At 39.1% G+C, this 20,887-nt stretch overlaps 1 protein-coding gene across 12 annotated transcripts in view; it reads right to left on the bottom strand.

Moving 5' to 3' along the window:
* MFSD6 (major facilitator superfamily domain containing 6) overlaps positions 1–20,887 on the bottom strand; it is a 43,704-nt gene that overhangs the window by 8,642 nt on the left and 14,175 nt on the right. For 8 of the 12 annotated variants that reach the window (XR_006284685.1, XM_037912781.2, XM_037912785.2 and 5 more), the window contains 4 exons: positions 18,503–20,077; positions 9,301–9,398; positions 1,979–2,140; positions 1,204–1,302 (listed from right to left, as the gene is read on the bottom strand). Coding sequence is in view for 11 of the 12 variants with exons in the window: in XM_037912781.2 (XP_037768709.1) it covers positions 1,204–1,302; positions 1,979–2,140; positions 9,301–9,398; positions 18,503–20,022 (1,879 nt within the window). In the remaining variant the exon portion in view is untranslated. Of the gene's footprint in view, positions 1–1,203; positions 1,303–1,978; positions 2,141–9,300; positions 9,399–18,502; positions 20,078–20,193; positions 20,221–20,887 lie in introns of those variants that run through there. The other 4 variants (XM_037912782.2, XM_043524780.1, XM_043524783.1 and 1 more) reach the window with 3 other exon arrangements.

Below are 20,887 nucleotides of genomic sequence, written 5' to 3'. Positions count from 1 at the left end.
GGAGTGCGAGACGTTGTTGAAAGCAGGCTCAGCAAAATGTGGTGGGTGGGACATGTGTCCCGACTCAGCGACCTCAGATGGACCGCAGCTACATCCGAGTGGTATCCACGAGAACAGAAACGACCACGCGGTCGGCCTCCAAAGAGGTGGGATGATTTCCTAACAAGGAGATATGGACAAGCATGGCAAAGGATGGCCAGAGCGAGAGAAGATTGAAAGACGTGTTGTGATCGGCTCAGTCTCAACTGATGAAGGACCGACAGTCTACGCAGAAATATCTGATCAATGCAGTGATTTATTGCCTAACACACTGTGCCCTAAAGATTCTGGATTGCTGCAGGACATTTCTATATATAAAAAAGTAATAAAATAAGTGGGCTAGATTTTTTGAGCAATAGCTCTGTGCCATGTAAAACAGTCTAGAGGTAAAATATACTATTTTTTCCTCAGACATTTTCAAGAGAAAGCTTAAATAAAATACTAACAAGTAAAATACTTCAGGGACTGAAATGGCAAACCATTAAGCACATGCTTAGCTATACTCATGTGAGTAATCCCATTTAAATCAATGAGACTATTACAATGCTTAAAATTAGGCTTATGTTTAAGTGGATGCAAGATTTATGTTTAAGATTTTCAAACAAGTACAAAGATGCAGAAGGAAATACAATAACTGGAATATTAAATTCTAGAGAACTATGGCCCAAGAGAAAAATATGAATCCATTTGGGAGGCTCACACATGTACTCCATATGCAATAGAAACAGCGATTATCCCGTCCAAGTTTCTCTTTTGTGCCATAATTTCTTCCACCTGTGTTCAAGTGATAAAGGCAAAACAAATATTTGAACATTCTTAAACACAGGCAACTCAAGAACTACTCAAGGACAACCCTTGTATTTTTAGGATAAAGAAAAATGAACTTCAGATCTACCTGGATTTTAGTATGGAATAAAAATAACATTTGGGTAAAAGACACTAAATGTTTGCTTATTATTTTTCATCTCTATGAAACAGGTTTATTTTCGGTCTGTAAAAATAATAATATATAGGGTTAATGAAAAAAATAATGTCACAGCTCCTGGGGAATGATTCTGGGCTAGTCTGCCTGTATTATGACCACATATCTCAAATGTCACACACTGTCTCGAGTTATCATCAGAACACAGGAACAGTCTTGGTCTCATTGACCTGACTATTTACCTTCTTTTTCATCAGGAACAGCTAGCCACTGGATTAATGCAAAGAGTAGTAGGATCACTAAACAGGCCATGCCTATCCCCCTGAATGTTGCTGCAGCCCCTGTAATGAGAATTATTTTTAGAGCATTTGTTTAGGTAATACGGGAAAAGACAGATATTTGTGATGACTTCATTCACTGCTTAATATCCCATGTAAACTCTCTTTCTTTTTATATGGCATCTCCATTGCTGGAGGTTTGCAACCATGGCAGCCCATTCTGTATGATCTTCTGCCAATCTCTTTGTGGATGAACAGTCCTCTAGATCTACTCAGGATACCACATCAGAGTCCACCCAAGATCAAACTCTCATTAGGTTATTTACTCACTCTCTCTCCCCCCCAGCACTTTCAGCGGCAGGTTATTTTACACAGACTCTAAACAAATTATGCTTTCACTTCTCAATTGAGTGTGTAGAGGTTGCATGACAACCACACAGTAGTGAACAGTCATTGGTCATCTGATGAAGGATTCATCCTGCTGTCTAGCTGAGGACAGGGCAGTGCTTAGGAGTGGATTTGCTCACATAGTACTAAAAATTCAAGGCATAACATTACAAACACATACACATATAATTATCAGTGTACAACATCTACATGTGTCTAAATAGATTTTTATGTGATTGAGGGTAACAAATATGGCATCATTAGCAATACATTAAGTGTACATGCGCTTTTAGTCCAGTTTTGCTGCACTACTAAGAAACTGCAATCATACTTAAATAAAATGTTTGCTTACCAAGATAGTTGACCAAAACCCCACCGATCATAGCCCCACAGCCTCTGCCCAGACCTAAGTGGAGACCTTGTAGAATCCCCTGAGCTGAAGTTCTTAATTCTGGAGGCACTGCAGCACTAAGATATGAAATACAAGCTGCCCATATGGCTGCATGGGTTACACCTATGGAGAGGAAACATTTTAGAAAGCACTAAGTATGCTATCATGATCTGTTTTCATTTATTAGTTGACTGCAGCAGTTAAATGTTCTGGGAAGGAAGTGTTTATTAAAGTACTAAAGTCAACCATGTTCCTCTGAAGTATAAATTAGTCTTTCATGAAATAACAAAGCTTTCCATTTTTTCTGTGATGCCCAACCTGCCTAGAGATGCAACAACTAGGGCTGTCAATTAATCTCAGTTAACTCACGCAATTAATTCAAAAAAATTAATAGCATTTTTTAAAAATCACGATTAATCGCACTGTTAAATAACAGAATACCAATTGAAATTTATTAATTTTTGATGTTTCTACATTTTCAAATAGATTGATTTTTATTACAACACAGAATACAAGTGTACAGTGCTCACTTTATATTTTTTATTACAAATATTTGCACTGTAAAAATGATAAAAGAATTTTTCAATTCACCTCATACAAGTACTGTAGTGCAATCTCATTATCGTGAAAGTGTAACTTACAAACGTAGATTTTTTTTGGTTACATAACTGCACTCAAAACAATGCAAAACTTTAGAGCCTACAAGTCCACTCAGTCCTACTTCTTGTTCAGCCAATCGCTCAGACAAACAAATTTGGTTACAATTTGCAGGAGATAATGCTTCTCGCTTCTTGTTCACAATGTCACCTGAAAGTGAGAACAGGCATTCGCATGGCAGTTTTGTAGCTGGCATTGCAAGGTATTTACATGCCAGATGTGCTAAACATTCATATGTACCTTCATGCTTTGGCCACCATTCTTATACTAGTTAAAAACATAATGCGTTAATTAAATTTGTGACTGAACTCCTTGGGGGAGAACTGTATGTCTCTTGTTCTGTTTTACCCGCATTCTGCCATATATTTCACTTCATTTGGGTTCAGGGATTTGGCTGAAAGGGGGTGAGCAAGGTGGGGGAGGGAAGAGCAGAGGGAGACAGTGGGGAGAGGGCAAGGGCTGGGCGGAGTGAGGCGGGGCCTGGGGCAGAACAGTGGTAGAGTATGGTGGGGCCACAGGCAGAAGAGGTGGGCTGGGGAGCTAGCCTCCCCAAGGAGCAGCTTCACCCACCACCCATGACAGCAGATAAGAGCGGGTCGGCTCCCAGTGCGCACTACAGTCTCCTTAGGCAAAGGCCGTCTTCACTGAACCGAATGTGCCGGCGCCATGCATTCTGCATGAGGGAGAGGGTAAAGGGGTCTCTGAAGGGAACGGTGACTCTCCATCACCGTGAGGCGGGCTGGGCAGCTCTGTATCCTTTGCTGCCTTGTCCCTCCCCGCCCGGGCTGTGGTCAGGCATAGGGGCACCAGTTTAATAATACTGCGCAGGGCCCCATAAATCCTAAGGACAGCCCTGCTTGCGACACTGGCTATAACAGTGCCATGCAAATGCCTGTTCTCACTTTCAGGTGACATTGTAAACAAGAAGAGGGCAGCATTATCTCCTGCAAATTGTAACCACACTTGTTTGTCTGAGCGATTAGCTGAACAAGAAGTAGGACTGAGTGGACTTGTAGACTCTAAAGTTTTACATAGTTTTGTTTTCGAGTGCAGTTATTTTTTGTACATAATCCCACATTTGTAAGTTCAGCTCTCATGATAAAGAGACTGCAGTACAGTACTTGTATTAGGTGAATTGAAAAATACTATTTATTTTCTTTTTTACAGTGCAAACATTTGTAATTAAAAAATAAATATAAAGTGAGCACTGTACACTTTGGATTCTATGTTGTAATATCCAAAATATTTAAATAAATGGTATTCTATTATTGTTTAACAGTGCGATTAATCACAATTAATTTTTTCAATCGCTTGACAGTCCTAGCAACAACCCATTTTCTGTCAATAGCTCCTCCTCCTCATGAGAGTAGCTGAGGGCTTCACAAACCCTAAGGCTGGCTCACTGCCTACGGGCAATCATATTGTCAATGTTTCTTAGGCTAGGTTTGCAATACTGAGCCTGTGCTGGCATAGCCATAGCTGCCAGCACAGCCTTGTAGTTTAGGCACAGTGTACGTCTACAGTACAAGGAGCTCTGCTATGGTCGGAACACCAACTCCCTAAACAACGACAGCTATGCCAGCAGAAGCACTCTTCTGCTGGCATAGCTGCATCTACACCAGGGGTGTTGTCAGTCTGGCCCTTCTGTTAGGGAGTGTGGTTTTTTTTCACACCCCATGACTGACACAGTTACGGTGATATATGTTTTAAATGTAGAAAGGCCTTAACATTACTGCCACATTGGAAGGAGTTCAAAGGCTAATCCTTACATCTACATAGACACACCACTGTGGAAATCAAACTGTTTAAAAAAATAAAATAAAAGCATATTCTAAGAACCACCTCAAAATCAATTCTTTCCAAACTCTTGGCACTACTCACTTTGCATTTGCACTTGGCTTTGGAGATCTTGGCTGACAGACCACAGAGGTTCCTCAGGGTTCGGCAAGGTACAGTAAGCTTTGCTTATGCTGTTTTGAATCAGACACAACAGGATTTCTTCCACTGTTGTAAGTCTGTTCTCACTAAGTGTGCCATTACAAATCATTTTTTCCCACCGGCAGTCAGACATCACCAGTCTCCATTGCTAACAGTGGTAGAGGTCCTTTCAGATCTAAATAATGCATATGCATTTGAGGCACTCTTGGCTAATCAAATTATAATACATTTTGGGTGCCTTTATTATTTTTTTTCTTACCATGGAAAATCAGAACATGCAGAGACAATTTTGCCTAAGGCAGAACATAGTGGTCAGATGTCATGGAGCAAAGAAAAAAAACAAGAAAACCCACCAATTATCAGCAGGCAGGGAGAGGGGAAGGTTGCTATCTGCAGCCTCAATTTGAAATCCTGAATTTGGGGCAGGAGGCAAGAATAAAATGGCAATTTTGTAGAGAGTTACATGGTGAACACACCTGAAGCTATTTTAATCTGGTTCTGCTTTAAAAAAACAAACAACCCTCATGGGTTGGCTGGTGATATTTTTTCAAGGTTGGGTGGATTTAAATATAGTCACAGCTCATCCCTTGACTAGCCATTGCTAGCGTTTGCCCCATTGCTAGCTTAGAAAAATGATTTGGAGAATGGATGATTTAATCAACAGGGATCAGTCCTATGTACCTGATTTATTAACCAGCATCAGGTAGAGACAGTTTGGTTCTGCAACAGCTGATCAGCATAGACTGAACAGCCACATAAACTAAATTAAATAAGGGTAATAAATCTATAGGTGGCATACTGCCATACAGGATTACATAGTATTCATTTAATGAATGGCAATATACTGGAACTGATCTTCTGGTTAGGAGCCTATTTGATGGCTAGAAAGTTCTATGTTTATTTTTCACTCTCTGCAAAAAGTCTGATTTAGATAAGTTACAACAAAAATATGTGGGAGTTTCAGGAAATTTAGTAACAGAGGATTAGTCAGCAGATTACAGAACACACCATGATTAAGTACACATCTAGAAATAATTTTTGAATTGTGAGTCTGTCCTTACTTATAACACATGAAGCTTATTGAAAGACAACTTATGCTAGACATGCTGAATGATTTTCAGACTACTTTATACAGTATATATGGGTCCAAAAATTTAAAAAGTAATAATTTTGAAAAACCTACTGGTTACATACTGATGAGATTCCTGACTGATTTCATTTTAAGTAGAAAGTAACTATCATCTTCTTGATCCACAATTTAAAGGCGTAAACAAACAAGGGTGATTCAGTTTTTCGAAAACTATGTCATATGCTGATTAAGGAAATCACTTAAAAGCTTATGTAATGCATTCAGACTGTCAATTACAAAAGAGAATAAAATATTAATCATCAAGTTAAAACCTGGCAAATCCAAAACATTTCTGGTGCACTTTTAATAATTTGAGTACCACGCTCATTTATTTGGTAAGGAACACAAAGGCTACAATATTAAAAACACACACACACACCCCAAGTCTAGAACAATAGGGTCCAGAGAAGTGTCTGGAGTTTTTAATTCCCTTCAAAATGAACTTAATCCCTTTAGAGCCAAATAGGAGGAAATTTGCTTTTTATTTTTTGTGTGTAACTAAATCATTTGGTTTTTGTGATGGGCATCTATGTAGGATTAGAACGAGTTAAATGTTTCAAGAGAGACTGTCCATGTGAAATATAAATCAAAAATCAAATACATTGTCTTGCTTTAGCCACTGGCATCTCTTTGGACACAAGATCTACAGTAACAATTTACACTGAAGTTTTCTACTCATGCTAACCTCTAGCAAACTAAGTTTTAGAGCATGGATATTTTATGGGATGTAATTCATCCAAACAAAAAAGGAAAAATATTTTATTAATTACCCACATACCCCTCTCTCCCTTGGGGATTCAGATACATATACTCTGACTCTCCTACCTAGCTGTTTAAAATAGCCACAAATTGATTCTAGGACCCCATTCCACTGTTACACAATCCTGACATACAAAGGAAGCTCTACAGCAGAAGGCACATGAAGCCGGCAAGAAGAGACCTGTTCTGTCTTGGCTGGTCTTTGTGAGGACTGTACCATTTTATGTCCGTTAACTATTCTATTGGGACAAATCTGGCATTGTTTCTCAGATCATAACTGTCCACTGCTCCTCCTTGAAGAGTCACAATCAAATTATAACCTTTATATAACCAGATGGTCAGCGCCTATATAAAGAGCTTTCAAACTAATTCTGATAGCGTAAAAGGAAAAGATTTTAGTATCATAGCCTGTCTAATAGAACTGTGGTGAATAAACCACCCCTCCCTCCCCAACATTATTTACTCCACAGAAGTAACCATCTTTGCTAACTTAAACTGGAGCTTCAGGTGCAAAAGGAAAGCAAGATTGGTCCTGGTACTCATTTCTGGAGCTTTTTAAGCCAGTTGCCACTTTGTAACAGCTCCAAATCTTTAAAATTGATATTTTCAGGTCATTAGTCTCATCACCCAGCCGGTCAATTTAGAATGGCTGCTATTAGACAGATGAGGTAATTTTATACTGGGAAAAATTCTTTCCCAGAATAGAGTTCAGCCCATTGTTTTGAAACCGACATGGCCTGAGTATTTTAGTGTTAAAACTACAGTCATTGTATTGAGACAGAAAAGTGATTGATGGGGCTTTTAAGCTTCTTTATATCTATTAAATGCAAAAAGTCAACACGTTTGAAAGACAACAGTTAAGGGGGGTGGATTTATGCTTGTTTTAATTTTTTTTTTTTTTTTAAATGCTCTAGCCACCAAGGAAAATGTTCTGGAACATCCTTTCTTTGTTATATTTTTCAATTACTTTCTGAACTTATAATTTAAGCTACTGAATGCTCTACTGTAACCTGACAAGAATTGGAGGCAGGTTACGTTAATTCATGTCTTTGCATGATTGGAGAATGAACACATGCAGCATTGTATTTACACCCCACAGGCACTCATTTGGCAGGCAGCCTTGAAACTTCTAGCAATCTAAGTTAATCCAACCCCTTATTTTCATATAACCATGCATTTGTGAACAAACAAGGCGTATGGTTTCCAAACACTTTCATTAGGAAATAAGTGTAAAATAAACTCCTCTCATTTTCTGTCTTAAGATGCTGTGCTTGAGCAGCTCTCACCAACTTGAAATACACTGAGAGCAACAAAACTGCTGCATGGTTAAAATTACAAATCAATAGATGCAGTTTGCACAGTCTCTTCTAGAAATCTCTCCATGCCCTCTATGCCCTGCGGTGGCCTTGAATTCTTATCTAGAAATTCAATTGTAAATTTCTAATTTTATGATAATTAAACATTTAATCTTCTTTAAAATTAACTTATCCACCATTACATACAAGTATTTCATTTACTTTGATTTGACAATCAGAGACCAATAAATGAAACAGTTTTACGTAGAGAACTTCAGGAATCACAAATTCCAAATCCCACCCTAGGTAATAAACAGAGTAAAATATGGCAAACTTGTGCTATCAGTTCTGCTAAATATGTAATTCTACAGAAAAGTCATTAGGCATTGGAAACACTGTTAGAGCATATTGTGATAAGACACTTACCAAATAAAAAATTTTGAATTGCTACATTAAAATGCACTCATGTGATGTATATAATTAAAAAAAAATATTTGGAAACCAGAAGCACTAGATCAAAACAGAAGGCTCATTAATACCACAACTTGTAGTGACTCATCGGATGTTGCTCACTTTGAATGGGAGAGTCAAGTAATCTAGATCTCAGATTAGAACCACCTCAAAAATGGTAATATGGTGGGGTGTGATCTTTTTTTGAACGGTGTTGCATGCTACAGTAAATTAAGAGTATAAATGGTAGAAAGTAAATCTATATAGAAAGTAAATCTGAATTACAGTAATCTAATATGCTTTTAGTAACACAGCTAAGGTCTTTTTAAAAAATATGATTTTTCATCTGACAGCAAGACTCAAAATGATGCTTCTGCACAGACCACACATATCATTAATATCTCTAATTTAAAATAATGGCCCTGTAAGCAATTGATTTGAATAAAAAGTAAAACTAAAAGACTTGCCTGGTCTTGCAAGCACATACAGGGCTTTGTTGAAACCTAAATTCCTGTCAGGTTACAATAGCTTAAGCTATAAATCACAGAACACCACTGAAAAACAATTGCAGAAAAATTGAACAGACAGGATGTTCCAGAACATTTTCTTTGGTGGCTAGGGCATTAAAAAAAAAAAAAGGTTAGCACAAACATAAATCCATTCTTTTTAACTGTTGTCTTTCAATCATGTTGATTTTTTGCATGTAATAGATATAAAGAAGCTTAAGGACTTCAGCAACGAAACAGCATGTGCAGGTGTGCATTCAACTCATGCTCCTGTCTCTTTGTTTAATTATAGGGCGTGTTGATCTCAAACAGATCTGTTTGGATCAACAAACAGAACAGTGTGCAGATCAACCGCAGAACCAACCTCCTGACGTCAAACCTTTTCCATGACGACCACTGTAAAAATTTATGAAACCATAAAGTGTTTTGGGATATTTATAGTCAGAAGCAAAGAGCTACTGGACTTTCTCTTAATCACAGCTCAGATGGCAACATGAATAATTTAAGTGGCTCGCTTTATACTATAAGATCATAACTGCATCATCTTACCTTGAAGTACTTCCATAGGGAGAACAGTCCAGGCATTTTCCAGATAGGAGATATAAATGTAGCGAGCTGTATTACAGGCAAGGCCAATATAGAGCACTCTAAAGGGAGGAAGGAAGAAACACAGTTGTAGAGGTTTGCAGCTGCCATGTCTTGTATAGTACCATAAATATACTGGATTGCTTTCTATATCCTAATAAGAATGCGAAATGCAGCACAAGGAAGTGTGTGCTCACATGTAACAATTTCTTACTCAAAAATCTTCCTTTACAAAGATCCCACACCTAAACGCAACCTCTTCCCACTCTGCAGGCATGCAGTTAACCTTCTTCCAAGTTAAAAATAAAAATGTGATTGATTAAATTTAAACAAAACCCCAGGAGAATTCTTTTCAAACCACTAATGGAAAACAAATTAATCCTAAGTAGAGGGATGTTTCTGTCTAGGGTTAATAGACCCTCTGAGCTTCTGACTAGGTAATGTCTATTCTCATTTTATGTACTGTCCTACTGCAATTATATTTTAGAGAGAATATGGTTTCCATCAAACCTCACACCAACCTTTTTAAATGCCTCAACGATTCAGACATCGTGTCCTGTAATTAGTAACAGAGCTGTACAGTTTAAGATGAGTATAGGTCCATATTATTATAGGAATTTATTTCATCCATGCTGATGTAAAGTTAGCATTCCAGGAGTTGCATCCAGTTCACTACTTCTCTGAAATATGTACTCTTCCACAAAAAACAATATATACTCCATGTAGTGACAATACTACTGTTGTCACTTGTCTAGTTTTCAACAGGACAATCCAGTTTGGAAGCAAGAGGTTAAGAGTCAGGTTTTAAAATAACTGGTGACCAGAAAGCTCAAGTCGTTTTCCCAGTTCATTTTCTCATCATACTATTTAACCAAACATCCTCTCTCCTTTCCTGACTTCAGGCTTCAACCCAATTGCTTCTTCCTCACCAAGCGAAACTAGCATTCCTAGAAGTAGCCTTTGTTATGCATCGTATCTTTCCTGTGGCTCTAAAAAGGAAACATTCTAGTAGGAGGAGATAAATCATCTCTTTTCCAGGACCAGGGAAAGAGGTAGATTTGGATAACAGACTAAATTAGTTTAAATTAGCGACAAGTCACTTTCCCTTGTTGTCCATCACTGCCAGGAAACGTAAGCTGTAAAATCAGAAAGGAAGAGGAACGTGACTAAACCCCCCTTACCATCCGTCCATACATAGAGGGGTAACATTAACTTCCTCCCTGGTTTGCATTTGACACGTACCAGGTTCACCTAACTTTACAATAACTTTTCTGATTTTTTTTAAAGGTTATTTTTGGCTCTTTATTTCAACCTCTCTTTTAGCACTCTGCTTATTATTCCTCCCTACAGGGCAAAGATGAGACTGCAGTATTTACTGATCTGCACGCAGGTGTTTTGTAAAAGATCTTGTTATTCAACTTGCAGGTTTCTAGTGGACCTGTTCCAAGTGGGAGCAACTGTAGAACGTTCAAGGTGACCCACAGATATTTTAAAAAACCCTAATCTTAGAATGATGCACTGCATCTCTTAAATAACCAAGGTACGAGGGCTACTCAGGATTGAAACACAGGAAAATTAAAAAGGAAAAGTTGGCCTGGAGGTTAAGGCACAGGCCTGAGTCTCTGAATATCAGGGCTCTATTTCTTCCACAGCCTCAAGCTCACTATGCACTCTTAGCAAAGCCATTTAATTGCTTCGTGCCTCCATTTACCACGTGTAAAACTGGGCTATTGATTTCCTATTTCACTCAAGTATTGTGAAGCTTAAATCAATGTTAAGAAACTTTGAAAAATCTAAGATGGAAAGTGCTAATACAAATGCAGTATTTTTAAATTTTTTTTTAAAGAGGTCCCATGATGTTCAGTCTTACCGGCTTCCACTCAGACAAAGGCCACTTTGCTCATGATATCACTACTCAAACGTAACTACCCTGGAGTCAACCTACTGGGATCAGGTAAGCCTGTGCTTTCTGCAATAATGCCCAGATTTGCAAACTTCTTAATATTTTATACCTTACAATAATTCATGTATTGTTGCAGAAAGTCTTACCAGGCACCCCAACAGGCTGGCTCCAGACTCTATGCTTCCACAGGTATGGCATGGCGTCAGAGGGGGTCGATAGCTGATGTGTGTCGCCAGGATAGTAACACTGGAGCATCACTTAGAGCAGAAAATGGGGAACAATGGCAAGGCCGGACATTAACAGGCAAAGTAGGGTAGGGAGATTAAATCTGTAGGCAATGAGAGCTACAACAAATTTGTTCCTTTCATCCATTCATCTCTACCATCTTTCTGTCCAACAACTTCACCCATTTTTCTTGATTGACTCCTGCGCATACAATTTCTTGCCAACTTCCTCCCAAAGAGAAAAATGGCCCTATGCAGTAAGCACACTTTTCACGTTCCTTCTCACCAGTTTCTCTTCCTTTCTGCCAGCCTCCATTAGCTCAGAAGCAAAAAATCAAGTAAGGAATAAGGACAGAGTTCTCCTGTTTACTTGTCTGTCACAATGTTCAGCTAGATATTTATAAATCGAACCCAAAATGGCCAAGACGATCACATTTGAGTGTCAAAAGTTTAAGCACCCAATTAAAAGTGGCCTGCTTTTAGAAGGGCTGAGCCATTGAATTCAGGAGCTAGTAAGTACTTGGGGAGCCCTCATCATAACCTCTGAGCAACTGCTTGTTTAATTTTTCTCATCTTTCCATGATCTTTCATATCTTAAGACACAGCTGCTTAGCAGAGCTGGGCGAATAACTGATTTTTCTGTTCACTGACAGTTATGAAAAAATAATCCAAAAAGGTTCAGGTTCACCAAAATTGAAAAATTTCAACAAATTGAAAAAAGTCCATTTTGGGCACTTGTAAGGGGCTAGATTTACAAAAAAACACATGGAGGAACCACTGCCCTCCTTATAAAACTTTCAGTCCAGTGGTTAGGGCACTCATCTGGAATGTGGGAGATCCACGTTCAATTGCTCTCTCTGCCTGATGTGGAGCAGGAGCTTGATTTGGGTCCTCCCACATCCTAGGTGCGGACCCTAATCACCAGTCTATAGAGTCATTCTCATGCTTTTTCCCTGGCCCAATGACTATTCATTGTCATTCACAGTGACAATTCATAGTACACCACCACCACCTGCCACTTTGTGAATGGCATTTAAGGCCTGGAAAACAAAATGGGGATCAAAACTATTTGGCAAATTTGTGTCAAATTTACTAATAGTTTCTGGTCAACTAAAATTGCATTTTTCAATACACTATACACATGAAATTTTTTGCCCAGCTCTAGTCATCACCCAACTGTTCCCCAGCAGAACAATGGGTGCTAAACAATTTTGACAGTCTTTCCACTTAATTTAGGTGCCTAAATGAGAGCTATTTTGAAAGTCTGGCCCTGATGCTTTAAACTTCCTACCCTCCATATGACATGCAGACAAAATAGCTAAGTGCCAGCATCTAAAAACTAGGAAGCAACTGGAAGAGTAGGCTTATGCCCAGAATAGAGCAGTGGTATTCAGAACTGTCTGAGTTAGCAACCAAAGAAAGAAGTGCTCATTGCCAGAGAGCAATTATCTCATTTTGAAGAAATTTGGACCCCTTTTCTAGATACATCTGGACATAAAATATTGAGACGGTTCAAAGAATGCCATACCTTCATTCCACCTAACCTCTTTTTCCCTGCCCCCTCCTCTCTCTATTCATGTACATCTTCTCCTAGTTTATTACTGTTAACCCCACCCTGACATGTTATGTCTATGCATTATTGTCTGGTTTTGTATTGGCTTGTCTTGCCGGTTTGACAAATTGTAAGACTGCATAATTCCATTAGAGATCCTGTGAAGCATGTGAGATTTGGAAACATAAAAGCTGTAAGTCATTTACCTTTCTATTGTCTGCTTCTTTATGAAAAAAAAATCAATATTTTTTTTTAAAAAGGAAGCAGAATTTCAGTGCAACATAGCACAGAACTCTCAATAAGACATCCTGCAAAATACCCACGCCACCACCACCTACATACCTCTCCATCAGAGAGCATGCCAAAGGAAATGCATTCATATGCTTCTTCTTAACCTGAGTAATCCATTCAATTAAGTCACAAAACCTCAATTTGCTGGACAGAAAGGGGGAGAGTGACAAATAGCATGGTCTAACGGTTAAAGAAGGGGACTTAGAATAAGGACACTTGGGTGCTAAGCCTAGCTTTGACATGGATTTGTTCTGTTGTACTGGACAAGTTATTTAACTTTCAAATACCTCTTTTTTTCCATCTGTAAAATGGAGAATACTGCCCACCTTTATACAACACTTTGAGATACCTGGAGACACAAGTGGAAGGCACTAGATATGAAGTACAAATACTATTAACATTGTTCTATTAACTTTCTGGTTGCATGTATAGCCTTATAACTGCTTTGCTGGCATTGAATTGAGCACAAAGCACTATGGTGATCTCTAAAATGTTTACAACATAATTTGACTATCAGTACAGTGATACGTGAATCTGCTGTGAGTCTCAGAACTAGAGTTGGGCAACATTTTTCAGATGAATAGTTTATTTGCTGAAAAATGCAGCTCTGGTGGACCCAGAACTATATGCAAATTTGACATGAATAGTTTCAGCCAGTCACAGAGGAGGAGGCAGCTGGAGGAAATGGTGATGCCACCACTGCCCCCTCTTGTAGCCTTTAGCCCAGCAGTTTGGGCACTCACCTGTGATGGAGGAGACCCAGGTTTGAATCCCAACTCTGAAACAAACCCAAAACTAACTTTTTCAAGATTCAGTTCAACCTAAATCTATTCTTTTTGATTTTTCAGAACCTCCACCAAATCAAAAAATCAGTCACCTGCTCAGATCTAATCTGGTCTGAACCTGGAATGCTGGAATCAGCAGTTTCATTATACTGGAGGATGACAGTTGTGTGAGTAGCTGATCTACCAAGGCGCAGCTTACTGTGAACAGCGCCGATACATTTCCCCCCCACTATTTATCTGTCAGAGCGTATAATTACAAGAATCAAGCCTGTGCCGGTCTCCAAAAACTCAGGCAGGAGGGATAGTGAAGGTACTAGTGCTAAGCTATCAGAAAAATTACAGCAAGAGCTTCTATTCTTTAGAATGGAAGGAACAATACGTAGACATCAGTGTACTTCTTTGCTGGTAGTAGGGGTTAAAGGAAGATAGAACAACTTCAGCTGTGACCTTTCTACACCATAATAGAAAAGTCATAGGCATCTCCCTCACAACAGACCTAGGAAGTCTTCAGGGCTGGGTGTGTAGTGGGAGGAACCTTTCCCCTCCCACTATTATATGAGACCTTAGAGCACAGTTTCTGAGGACACTTAACCCTCTATGTGCCAAAATGGTTCATATTCTGTTTTGGGCCATTAAAAAAGGATACAGATGTACAACACACAACCCTGGTCTCATCTGGTTATCTCTGTTTTCCATAAGATACATTAAACATCCCTAATGCATTAGTGTAGTTGAAAGCTAATGCTACTCATTTTATTAATAAGTGGAGTAACCTTAAAATAAAGTAAAATAAAATAAAGCAGTCATACCAGTCAATGTGTTTAAAGCAATGCAAAGAGGATCACATACAGCAGTGGTTCTCAAATTTTTGTATTGGTGACCCCTTTCACATAGCAAGTCTCTGAGTGCGACTCCCCCCCTTATAAATTAAAAACACATTTTTATATATTTAACACCATTATAAACGCTGGAGGTGAAGCGGGGTTTGGGGTGGAGGCTGACAGTTTGCAACCCCCCATGCAATAACCTCGCGACCCCCTGAGGCGTCCCGACCCCCAGTTTGAGAACCCCTGACATACAGGATCATTAACTCCTCACCGTTGCCAGTTAGTTTTCACTTTTTGGGAGGAGGGGCTTTAATGCAGTGGACCAAGAGTCTACGTTATTTTGCAAAGTTCAAAGAGCTAGTGGAGAAAGATAGCATCTGGGGCAGACAGTTTGCAAGTTGCTATGACTAAAATATAAATAAGTATTAGATAATACTAAAATATGAAAAGAATAGGACAAACAGTTAATATACAGTCATTGTTCTGGCTGTGGTTATAAAGGGACGTGTGTTAAACTGACACTAGCTACTGTTAGTATCTAAGCAATTTAGGTCGAGTGAAGCAATACACTCTGCCCAATATCTATCAAAGTTTAGAAGAGATGGAATTTCTTTTTAAAAAGAAATCCTTAATATGGAAAATGTAGAGAAAAAGCAGCAAGGTCTACACCCCATTCTTGTCTATTTTACCCTCTTACTTCCACAGTCCTGTCATTTCTCTTTCCTACTTAAACCACACATGAAAGAAAAAAGGCTAAACCTAAGTGTTGGTACTATAATCAAGTACATTTTGAAAACACCAGGAAATGGAAGTAACTTGATGTAGCCCTATGACTGACTGCCCTGACCACTCTGCTTGTATATTTTAACTCCTCCACTCCGTACATGTTTCTAGAGGCTTTAAGGTTCTTAGAGCAGGGAATTTCTTCCTATATATGTGCGTACAATATCTAGCGCATTGTGGGTTCTACTGCAGTATAAAGAAAAATATTAAGAGGGGAAATTAGGTTTCACGCTAAGAGTTGACCTTAACTCCCAAGGTTGCACAGGAGCATTATACTACAAAGCTTGATAATTAGTGTTGTGTAAACTAACTCCTATTGATATCAAGATTAGGAACATCAAAGGTTAATGAAAAAAAGCAGTATTTAAAGGTACTCTAAGCAGCCAGGAGCTATGGAACTGTAGATTCCAAAGAATTTTGCATGTAGGAGATATACTTCAAAACCGGCAGTCTCCTGTTCAGCAAAACATCGATTGCTTCATACCCAGATTTAAAACCATTTTGACTATGATTTGCTAATGACTGTTCTTTCCATGAGTATTATACATTTCTCAATGTCACTGTGCCCTAAAAGAAAATTATGCATTTAACATGAGCAAGTCCCAGGTCCAGATTATCTCCACAATTACATTGCATACAAACAAACAGACAAGATATAATTATTATCTCTTGTTCATTTATACACCTTTAAAGTCAATATACACATGTAAATTCCAGGGCTTCAGCTCCATCAAGGGGTACTTTCTGGCGACATCGGGTGGCACGTACGTATCTCTTACCTGGGCCGTGTCATTACCAAAACCTCCAATATACAGAATTTAGCCGTGGACTGTCAAATAAATAATCCTTAAATCTAATCTTTTACTTAAAAAGGAAGCTTTCCCTTCCATGATCACTCCTTCCACTTCCCTTTTCCATCCAAATGCATCTAGATCTAGAGTAATGAAAGTACTACATCCACACATCTGGCATAAGACCTCGTCAAAACACAGTGCCTCATAACTCCACCAGTTTATTTATGTTTCTTTTTCAACAGACACTTTAAATGTCAGAGGAGAAATACATATCTTTTTAGACTGCAATCCATCTACTGCCTGTCACATAACATAAGGCTAATATTCAATACACTTCATATGAGAGGAGGAAAGCAAATTTAATATGCCAAAAACAAAACATTTTCATGCTGCAGGTGTAGAGACCGTCTCAAGGTTTCAGCATGGTCTATGAGCTGAAAATGAAAAGTATCTTTTGCTATTAAATTACACTCTTCTTTTTTCCTTTGCCTGCGAAGTGCCAGTAAATTTTGTTAACTAATTATGTGTAAAATTTAAAGTTATGAAAGCTATTTAGCCTTATTATGCAATCCACTTAAATGGAAGAAAGATATGAAAATATGACAACTCCTGCTTCACCAATAAAAACAAGTGAAGGGAAGGGAGAGAACATCTTGTGATCAGCACAGAAAAATGTATACTGGTTTGCTTAAAATAATGGATCTAGGTTAATTAAAAGCCTAAAGACTCTACTTGGTATAAAATTTGATGTCCCAAGTGCCAGGCACAGTAACTTGAGAGATCACTTGAAACATACCTTTGGCTGAGGTCAAGAGAGACAACAGTGGGATCAACTCACTGAAAACAAACAGGACAGGATGCAGAAAAAACTGCATGACCCATATGGTTGAAAATGCACTGACATCTAGATAACGGATCCTCAGGTGTATTGGGAGAGGGTATGGAAACAAGACTACATATACAGTTTTGTGAAAATATGCTTTGCCTCTGTTTAGGGGACCACCGTAAGATGTGACAATATTACACACTTCAAGATAAACAAGCCCAGAATAGATTGTTGTTCAAACAAATCATGGAGTTTTGAAGCAAAATCATTGGGGATGCACTTTAAAGTAATCCTTTCAAGGTTACGCTGCCAAATATCACTGAAGTGCTGAGAAAACATTTTGGGTGTCATGAGTAAGTTACATCATATACATGTTTAAAATGGACATTTCTTTCATCAGGCAGTCACATATCTGAGTGTACGCAGGTCAGGCAGAGATCTTTAAAACAAGGGGCAAGTGTTGTTTTGGAGAAGTGTTGCCTCACTGTTTAAATCCACAGTAAACAGAGTTCTCCAATTTAGAGACTGTAACCTAGTCCCATTCTCTAGAGAATGTATTCACGGTATTTATATACATTTTTGTAATATAAAGTTATAGCACTGGAATATATTACAAATTCACTGTGCCACATTAGGAATTTGACAGAAATTGGGGGAAAGGATCACATTAAAAATAAGGCTTGCTAGAAAAAAATTCATAATAAACTTTGACCAGTTTCTAGCTTTTTTTTTTCTTTTTTAAATATTGGGTAAATGCTACAGGGATCTTTATGTTACTTCTTCTGTTTCTATTGCACTGGACTCCTACCTTGCCTGGTATATCAGAGAGACTACACTATTTCTGGATGTTCAGTGTTCTAGCACCAACACAATATCACTCCCTGAAATACTTCTAGGGATGGTGCTGGCAAATATTGACGTCTTCACCGACGGTGTTCTCCAACAATGAAGAGATAAGTGAGGTTGTTCATCTCCAGGCAGAACCATTCTTGGTCCAGCTCAGCCAGGAAGAGCATAACTTAAAAAGTCACATTTATAAGCAGCACAAATATAGTAAAAAAACAGATTCACAGGAGGAGACTATTTAAAACAGAGAAACATGAGGCTAACTCAACTTAATACTCTAGACACTTAGCTCCAATAACACGTGCACAGTTCTTTAGTGATTGTCATTTGCTTACCTGATGTGACCAATCAGTTCAATCAACTTGTGGCTAAAGAAGTAGGCAGTCAGCTCAGATACGTGGCTCAAGACAGAACAGACTCCAAAGAGGGTGGTAGTGCCATTCAGGTCTTCCAAGTGCCAGTAGAGAAAGGTGAACACAAACCCATACCCAAACCCCATAAACCAAGCCACGAACAGCACAGACCCATACTGTATGCTGCAAAGGAGCTTTATCAGGTCCCAAAAACTGAATGACTGAGACTGGCTTATGCTGCTGGGGGTGTCATCAGAGGATTCAGTGGAGGCATTTCCATCCACCTGTGGGATCTCTACTTCCTTCCTCTTGTTTTCATCTTCTTTGTAGTGGTTATAATGGAATCTGAACTGGGTGGCCACAATAAGTGCCATTGACATCAGTACACCAAAGACTATGAAAACAATCCTGTAATTCTTGTACTCAGGAGCTTTACACCCCAGACCTTCGATGATCACTTCTATACGGGTATAGTCTATACCAATTCCCACCGACAGCATGGCCAGTCCCCAGCCCAGAGAGCCCCACATTCGCTGCAAGCCATAGCGGTCCCTGTGTTTGCCAAGATATTGGAGAGTCACGGTGTCCACAATGGTAACAGATGAGGCACTGAAAAACTCTCCTATAATGACAACCAAGAGAATGAGTAGAAAGATAGCTTCTACTTCTTGATGATCATAAACCAGCATGACATGGTCAAAAGATACTGGCTTCGTGGTGACAACAGGTGGTGGCGTAGGGTGGGTCATATTTTCTGGCAGTCCTGGGTTAGTGGTGGTATTCTTTGAAATAAAATTTGTATTGTTGTTATCCAAGGCAAGGTCTCCATTTCTGGTCTGAGCAGAAAATGGAAACAATTCCAAAGTTGGGGGACTGCTAGCTAACAGTCCCCGCTTCCCACGACCCTTCTGTAATGTAGCACTAGCTGTAGTTAGTAGAGAAGAAATCGTGGCATTTTGGGGCAGCGATGTTAAAAGGTGGCTGGCATTGGAAGGATGTGGTGGTGGAGGGACCTTTGGTACACATCTTAAGGTAGCTGGTCTAACAAATCCAATCCCCAGGTTAAATAAAATCCAACATAAAAGCGAAAAGAGAAGAACAACTTTCCCTTTTTTAAAGCGATCTGCCACCACTCCCCAGAAAGGAGCACTGCAGAACTCAATAAAGTACCTAATGCCCACCAGAAGTCCACTCTGACTGGGCGACATGCCCAGCTGCTTATAATACACAGGAAGCAATGGGTAAAGGGAGCCATATGCAGAATAAAAGAAAAAATAAAAGACCTTGGAGATCAGAAGATCATTGTTTATTTTGACACAGTGCCTTTCTAACCAGTCTAGCTCCTCATCTGGGACAGTGGTGGTCTCCGTTGAAGGGGTTTCATTTTGGGGCTGGAGATCTTGCTCCTTGGAAATTCCATTGAAAGGATCAGCAAGCACATACTTTCTCTTCTGCTCTTCTTCATCATCAGTTAAAATGGCAACTTTATCATCAGCCGCCATAGCTCACCACAAGCATCCGATACTCAACTCACTCTCCACAATGACTGCAGCTATCCTGTAGAGCAAATAAAATAGACTACAGTTAAAGCACAACAGAGAGAAGGAAGGGTGCAATCATGGAAGGTCAGGCACTGAGGAATAAAAGAAAGAGAGCCTCTTTTTATTACTTACATGCCCTGCCCATAAATACCTCAGGAGCTGAGGAAAGAAAAACATTGTATTCAACGATTAATTCACTTTGATAATGCCAGACAATACTGGCAATCATGAAAAAGTGGATTTAGTGACTGCCACTGCCACTACTATAGCAATTTATCTTCCAGCAGCAGTTCTGTAGCTCTTTGCAATAATCATTCTTTACATTTATTACAGGAGAGATTTTCAAAGGCACAAATAGAAGCTAGGCAACTAACTGAAATTTGTGCCTTTGAAATCTCCCCCTGCAAGTCATCTACTTTCCTAAGAATCTAACTCCAGTATTTACAGTTTTGCTTAAATAACCGTAGGACAGAGAATGAGGTGACTCAGGGGACAAGTCATGAGATATGAAGCTCTTCTTCACAAGCCATATCCATTACACCTGAAGGCCTATGCAAAATTATTTGATCTCCAACTGGAGTCCAATTTTGAGAAACGCTGAGCATCTGCAACTTCAGTTGAAGTCAGTGGGACTGTGGCTGCTCAGCATCTCTGGGAAAAAGAAAAGTAAGGCCCCCTAGTTCCTAGAGGGCAGGTACCTACATCATAAAAATCATCCTCACAATTAGGTTGGAAGCCTCAGTAGCAGGGGGCAAGGATCGAACAGACATGGGATTAAACTGATCTTTTATCCCTTCCAAGGTTCAGAAATACAAGAGGGACTGAG

This window comes from Chelonia mydas, chromosome 11, assembly GCF_015237465.2.
Source record: "Chelonia mydas isolate rCheMyd1 chromosome 11, rCheMyd1.pri.v2, whole genome shotgun sequence".
Lineage (NCBI taxonomy): Eukaryota > Metazoa > Chordata > Testudines > Cheloniidae > Chelonia > Chelonia mydas.
Note: the sequence above shows the minus strand (reverse complement) of the source record. Positions and strands in the feature narration are given on the sequence as shown.